General features: G+C 35.0%; 1 protein-coding gene across 3 annotated transcripts; it reads left to right on the top strand.

The window, feature by feature from the left end:
* The first annotated feature begins 1145 nt into the window (after window positions 1–1145).
* On the top strand, window positions 1146–4908 carry lamp3 (lysosomal associated membrane protein 3). 3 transcript variants are annotated; one of them, XM_077201803.1, is made up of 6 exons: window positions 1146–1353; window positions 1557–1771; window positions 3229–3348; window positions 3461–3533; window positions 4395–4565; window positions 4661–4908. In XM_077201803.1, exons 1-6 carry the CDS (start codon window positions 1161–1163, stop codon window positions 4798–4800), a joined length of 912 nt encoding a protein of 303 aa, XP_077057918.1. In that variant the 5' UTR covers window positions 1146–1160; the 3' UTR covers window positions 4801–4908. The 3 variants fall into 3 exon arrangements, with proteins under 3 accessions (XP_077057918.1, XP_077057928.1, XP_077057938.1); XM_077201813.1 differs by having other exon boundaries at window positions 1599–1771; XM_077201823.1 differs by having other exon boundaries at window positions 1602–1771.
* The last annotated feature ends 2610 nt before the right edge of the window (window positions 4909–7518 follow it).

A 7518-nucleotide genomic window follows, 5' to 3' on the forward strand; every position in this document is an offset into this window, starting at 1 on the left:
ATTGCAATATATTGCAGAAAAATAAAACATTGCAATGCTATTTTTTTTTTCAATATTGTGCATATAAACAAGAGGTTAAAAAGACTCAACCTCGCATTTTTGGCATCAAAATATGCATATATAATGTGTTTTTGAGTAACAAACTTGATAGTAAAATAGGTTCACATCATTCACCCTTAAAATGTTGTAATTATTGGTAAGATAATGTCATCAACATTTTTCAAAATTATGCTACAACATGGATTGCACCTTCTCATTTTCAGTATTTTCTAAAATGTATAAAATAAAATAAAAACACAAGAAACTTGAACACTCAAGGACAAAAAAAAAAAAAGCAGACAACTAAAGTGGGAAGGGAAGTAAAACAGTGAACAGAGCACATAAAGTGTGAACATGTGTGTTGGCAATCTGCTCATCGTTCACACTTTACAAAATTCAAAAATGACAAAACATTTGTATCTCCAGTGTTTAAGAAATGTCCGTATTTTGTCAGGGTTTTCCAGTTAGTTCACACCAAAAAATAAAAATTGTCATCATTTACTCTCCCTCATGTTGTTCCAAATCTGTATGCGTTTCTTTCTTCTGATATTTTAACCCTATTGACTTCCATTGTATTTTTTTTCCTACTATGAAAGTCAGTGAGGACCAGCAACTATCTGGTTACATTCTTCAAAATATCTCCTTTTGTGTTCAACAGAAGAAAGAAACTGATACGGGTATGGGACAACATGAGGATGAGTAAATGACGACAACATTTTTGGGTGAACTATCCTTTTAATAAAGTTGTTGTTAGTTGTGATGACAATGATGTGGAAGTTTTTAAATGCTCACATACCGTTAACTTATTTGAATGAAAAGTTTTTGGTAATTGAATGAAAAACATCTAAATTTTTAATAGCCTTTTGAACCGTTGAACGATTTGAGGCATTAAATGCATTTTTCTACAAAAAAGCATGAGTGACAAAACATAGTCCTAAATTTTGGGTCAGACTCTAAAACTGGCACCAGTAATGCCCAGACCCGACTCTACAACCCTGCTCCTGTTTTTCATCGCACAGTTGTCTAGATTGTCCAGAACTAAAATTTAAAAATAAAACTACACCAATATAGAGTCATTACTCATATCATTACTTGGTGTACTAATTGTGGGCTTGGCTAATATGCTTCCTGGTGTCAGACAATTGCTGACAGCATCGAGGCATAAGGGTCCTCCTTCACAACCACACTGGCATTCGTGTAACGCCGAAACTATAACAGCATCTGCTCTGCTACCCAACAACCTCGTTCTCAGAATGACTCAAACACGCCGACCCATCGCTCTGTTTCTCATGCTGTCTTCCCTGCACTGGCTAGGTGAGTCGATTTGCATTTCATTTGAATCAAATTATTGTGATTTACAATGAGAAAGTTCAACTTTTAGAAACGAGCTGTAGTCTAATTGTTCAGAAGCACAAAGCAACACTGAGTAGATTTTACAGCTTGCGATGCCTCTATGTTGGTTAACACTTCTTCACGAGAGGTGTTTTTTGAAGCCCCCCGTTGCGTTGTGCTTACAGGAAGCTCTCTAGCCTCAAACTCTCTTGACCTTTCAAACGCAGCAGCTTCCAGTGATGAAGTTTCTGCTGTCAACAGTGGAGATGCTCCCAAGAGACCCGTCCTGCAGCCCAAAGAAACGGCCCCGCCTCAGATCACCTACACACTCAAGAACCTTCAAGGACAAGTGTGTGTGCGGGCCAGTTTGGGAGTGGAGTATGTGGTGAGAGAGAACAAAGTAAGCTCGTTATGCTCTCAGCACTTTTATTCCAGCTCTCAGCATATTCCTTCTAGAGGTGACAAACTCACTTGGTTTACCACTAACTTTGGCAACGGCTCACTCCACCGTCAGAAAACTATATGTGCAGCTTTGAACAGGGACACTTTCATTAAGAGTCAAACTTTGGTGCTTAACATATGAATATGCACCATTTAGGAGTAATAAAGCAACAATATATTATATTATAAATATACAGTAATCAACATTTGAATCAAAACCTTTCATCAAAGTTATACATGAATTTTGAACAATACCCGTTCTTGTCTTTGGACAACTTTGAACTTTGTTGATCCACTTTAAATGTTGACTACTATACATATATATTTAGATACTATAATAATAGATATGATATAATATATATATTCTAAGTAAATATACTTTAAATGTACTGAAATTCCAGCTTCATCATTACAAATTACAAGTTATCATGAAAGTATATTACTTAAGATGTATTTAAGTGGGTCAAAAACACTCTAAAGTTCAGTTAATTACATATAATATAACATTTTAACTGAAATACATTTTAATTTAACTTTACTTTCAGATCACACTTAAATATATTATTTTAAAGTATATTTTTTGTGTAATAATTACTGTGCTAAAGTGTACTTCTTTTAAATGAGAAATATCATTCACATGAACAGAATTTTGGGATATTATTAATCAACTTAAAAATAATTGCTAATTATTAATATACTATTAACTTATAAGCTTAACATATGAATATGCACCATTTGGGGGTAAAGCAACAAAACAAATAAAAATAAAATAATATATATATATATATTACAAGTTAACACTTTAAATCTACTAAATTCCAGATTCATCATTACAAGTTTTAAGTATATTACTTAAGATGTACTTAAGTGGGTTAAAAACACTCCAAAGTTCAGCTAATTACATTTAATATAAATTATATAATACATATTAATTTAACTTTACTCTTAGTTCACACTTAAGTATATTCAAAGTATATTATTTGTGTAATAATTACTGATTTTAAAAGTGTGCTAAAGTGTACTTTTTCCACAAGAGATACATTTCAAATGAACTGAATTTTGGGATATTATTAATCAGCTTACATTTATTTATTTCCAGTTGTATATCGTGTTTGTTTGTTCATGTGACTGCCAGTTTTGGGGTCACTATCATTACTATTTTTTTTTTTACCAAGTTTTCAACCAATATCTTTTTCGCTATATGTCCATGCATTCAGTAAACTCAAAGGGTTCAATGTTGAAAATATGAATTGTAATTTTCTGCTGCTACAAATTCTACAGAATCTCCTTCCTCCAGTCAGTCAAACCCAATATGTGTTTCTTGATATTTATAGATCACAATAGTTTGATATTGTTCATTTATTAGGATTTTGATTTCCAGCCTCCATTAATCACATTGCTTAACTTGTATTGCAGAAGAAATACTATTTCAACCTGGATCCCGGCTCGACACAAGCCACGGGAAACTGTAGGAAACAGAAGGCTGTTCTCTCATTGGATTTTGCTGGTGGAAATCTGCAGTTCACTTTCATCAAGGTACCTACAGTATTATCTGTATGCATTCATGACACGTTTCTCTTGAGGATAAATATGCGCAGAACATCTAGCCTTAATGAACATGCAATTCAGTATTTCACCACACTTGCAGGAAGGCGATGTCTCCTATGTGAAGACTATCACAGGTCTTCTGATGCCTGCTCCCACTTGTAAAAACTGCCAGAGTAAGTATAAATTACACTGATAAAACATCAGGAACCCTGTGATATACAGCCGTGTACACGACATTGTTTTCAGATTAAAAACGGAAATCGTTTTATTGGTTTTTGTGCACTTAATTAAGCATACAATATTTATATTCATAACACAGGGTACGTTTAAATTACAACAATGTATTGAAAACGGAAGTGTTTTTCCATTGCATTTTTCACATACAGACGACAACGTTGTCAAAACGATCCCGTTCACACAAATCCGTGAAAACTACTAAAACGCTGTGTTATACATGCCAGGCCAGTAGGTGGCGATGCTACTTTGTAAAGAAACACTGCACATCTATAGACTGAACATGTAATACGCATGCGCATGACGTCAGCGTTTTCACAGAGTCATGTTTCTGTAGTTTACAAGGAGATGATAACGGTATCATTTTCAAAACCGTTTTCAAAAGTTGCCGTTTTCAGGCCCCAAAACGCTGTTGTCGTGTAAACGAACGACCAAAACACATAAAAAGTTTCATGTTTTAAGTTGAAAACAGTGTCGTGTAAACGGGCCCAATAGGAGTGAATGTTACAAAAACATGTCAGGTCATATTTCACACCCATATATATATATATATATATATTTAAATAAAATAAGAATTTGGTCCAAAAAAAAAAGTCTTTTCAATGGAAATGTCAAGGGTAAAAAATCATAATGTGCCTCATTTCTTTCTTTTGATTTTGGGGTTAAATGTGACTCAGGTATCGTTCTCGCCAGTTTCCATAAGATTAATCAATGTTGTTTTAGGAGAACTCGGGTAGTTTTCTTAAACTCTGAGCTGATTACCACTTAGCTTAACAACATTTTCCAAATGTAATCCACAGATAAAACCTACGTTGGAATCGTGGATCATGAGAAGCTATTCAAAGCAAAAAATGGCCTAAGCTTCCAATGCAAGTCTGATATCACTCTGATATTGTCAAGCAACCTCAAAGTCAAACTAATGCCGATGCAGATTCAAGCCTTCGACCTCGCCAGTGGAGCGTTCGGGAAAGGTCAATATAACTCACATATAAATCAAACGTGATCTATTATAATCTATCCACCTGTTTCCCCAAGAATAAGATGGTTTATTGTGACTTAATTTCAGAGGTTGAGTGCTGGGAGGATTACAACAAACGGATGATCCCGATTATTCTGGGGGCCGTCGCTGTAGCCGTTTGCCTGATAGCTATCCTGACGTATGTGCTAGTGCGAGAGCGCCGGGGCCGCGGCTACGAACAGCTCTAGATGTGCACTGAGTGGACATCAATCAAGAGATTTCATTTTTTAGTGTGTGGATATTGCTTTACAGTTTTAAATGATCTCAGTAAACAATTAAAATATGAGTGACATGAACTGCTGTTGTCAATGTGTTCATTGTAATGCATATACGTCACTTTTTCATTCTGATGTCTGGAGATTTTGGGCCATGTCAAAATGCAGGTTTACATGTGAATATAAAATACTTTTTGTAAAATGCCATGGGGGGAAAAAAGCAGATTTTTCAATAAGAAAATTGATGTTGCTTAATTTTGAAGTCACAACAGGAGAAGACTTAATTGACAGAATGTATCCCAGTATTTTCAACAACCCTTGTTGAAAGTGACAACACATATAGTGTGACAACATGCTCGTCTGTGTGTTCAGCAAACTTTGTCTTTATCATAGGTAAGCCTTTAAGCAGTGTTGGGAGTAACGCGTTACAAAAGTAATGCATTACAGTAACATATTACTTTTTGCTGTAACGCAGTAGTGTAAGGCATTACTAATCAATTTTCAGTAATATTTTACTCGGTACATGTTCAGTAAGGCTTGCGTTACAACAGACTTTTAGTTTTAATTGTAAAACAACAACAAAAACAGCAAGACCGCGAGACATTAAGGAATGAAAAATGCAAGTAGGCTAAATTGCCTGTTCGTGGTCAGTCAATAGCCGCGTGTGGTGTCCAAGTCTGTAAATAAAAACTAAATGGCAGCGTCTGATATATTTGTATAGCGATTTATTTTTTACAGGAGTGCCGTGAGGTATGATTTCGGCCTCTGTGCTCACGCTGGCAGAGGAAAAGCGGCTAATGGTGAAGATGGCATGAAGACTACATTCGCGAGATGGACGTATGCGCATTAGGCTATTCGTTCTGTGTTTTCTTTCTAAACAGTTAGGCTATGTTTATGTGGTATTTTTCATGTTTTCATCACGCAATCATGTTTTTGATGCGGTGGTGACGCGTTCATACGGGCGGCGGCGCTGCCGATAAAGCACCTAAAAGCTGTCACAAAGAACCGGCAAAAGCAATGATTATGAATATGTCAAATATAGCAAGGAGACATTTTAATTGTTTATTAATAAAGTCAAGATGAAGTTGACGATGCTGACTCGCGATCTTCGCAGTAGGCTAGTGAATGCACCCGAGAGAAATGCACATTTCATTTCATAAGCAGAGAGCAGTCTGTTTTCTTTCGTTTTGAATTGTTCTGTTTACAAGTAGACATTTCAATATATATATATATATATTTTTCAGGTCCGTGAATAAGCTAGCTACCTTATACGCTGAGTTTCGGTTCATTTATGAGACGCGCTCCAGTTCACGCCCTGGCGCCTCCGTGTCGTGATTATCTATAATTGTCTGCTATATTTAGCCTACTTCTTATTTTTTAAATCCAGGCAATTGGTTGATGAAACATTGATTAAAATTATTATACAATTAATACAAAACGAAATTCACTTTAAAGAAAGGCTTTGTGTCTTCTGTGTAAGGCCTCTGTGAAAGTTTTAAAGCAGTCTTTTAACGTCCGTAACGGAGAACTGTCACGTCTGTAACATTGTTTTTTCCTCATAAATGCGAACACGAAAAATAAAAAATAAATGAATATTTTATGTTCTGTGGAGAGGCAACCCTTCTTCATCCGATTTTCGCAGTGTAATTCACAGAATTACAACAAAAAAAATCGTTGCCTCCTAAAAGTTAAAGATCGTTTTTGTCACGCATGACTGTCTATTTCCCTAATATTAAATATAAAACGCATGTGTAGACTGATATTTTTCTAATGTCTGGACTCCTTTCAAGGAGGAGCCTATGGATAAACATACGTTTCAATATTTTGGTATTAATGTATTTTCTGAGAATTTATATTTCAAGTTTTGACTGCAAATGTCATGTCCATAACGCTGGAATTCCCAAATTTTAAATAATTTATCCTCAGCTAGTTTTGTGGTGTAGGTCTACGTATTTTATAATGTTAAGTTAACTTCAAATAATACTAATAGTAATTTAAAGATGTGGTAGCATTGGATCTGGATAACGCTTGGAGTTGGAAAGGGTGTGTCGCGATTCTGCAGGTTCGTGGATCTGAGTGCCCCGATTTCGGTTTCATATCGCATATTGTTACAGCCCTAGTCATTTTAGAATGTTAAGTTCTACTTCTGTATAGTTATTTTGGTGAAAGTAACTCAAAAGTAATACAGGAGTAATGTAACGCATTACAATTCTGAGACAGTAATATTGTAAGGTAATGAATTACTTTTAAATAACAGTAACAAGTAATGTATAATGTATTACAGTTTGGAAGTAACTTGCACAACACTGCCTTTAAGATATATATATATATATATATGCTTTACCCAAACCAACGCAGCCTAATGTGTCATAGATGGCGGGACGGATTTCGCGGGAAATTGCATACAGTACATAGCATACGTCACTGGTTCCTGTGTGTTTAGAAGCGGTTTTCTTTCTTAGTGAATATCGCCATCTACGGGACAGTTGTACAATCACTTATTTATTTATTTTGTCTTTTAATCTTCAATCAGTATGTTTATTACTTTGAACAATAATTATATTGTTTGTTTGCTAATTATACATTTAAAAAAACAGGCTTGCAAAGATAATATGACTGTGTACGTTTTTTTTGTTTAGTCCTTTTGCTTCCACATTTCACATATAAGGTGAGATGTATCACATATGTATT

This window comes from Siphateles boraxobius, unplaced genomic scaffold (genome assembly GCF_051911475.1).
Source record: "Siphateles boraxobius isolate OS27281-9 unplaced genomic scaffold, OSU_SipBor_1 118, whole genome shotgun sequence".
Classification (NCBI taxonomy): domain Eukaryota; kingdom Metazoa; phylum Chordata; class Actinopteri; order Cypriniformes; family Leuciscidae; genus Siphateles; species Siphateles boraxobius.

Excerpts from the sequence above, each read along its gene's own strand:
- lamp3 (XM_077201803.1), top strand. The coding sequence starts at position 1,161 with ATGCTTCCTGGTGTCAGACAATTGCTGACAGCATCGAGGCATAAGGGT. Across the intron at positions 3,349-3,460 it reads TGCAGTTCACTTTCATCAAG|GAAGGCGATGTCTCCTATGT; the intron begins GTACCTACAGTA and ends CCACACTTGCAG. Across the intron at positions 3,534-4,394 it reads CACTTGTAAAAACTGCCAGA|ATAAAACCTACGTTGGAATC; the intron begins GTAAGTATAAAT and ends TGTAATCCACAG.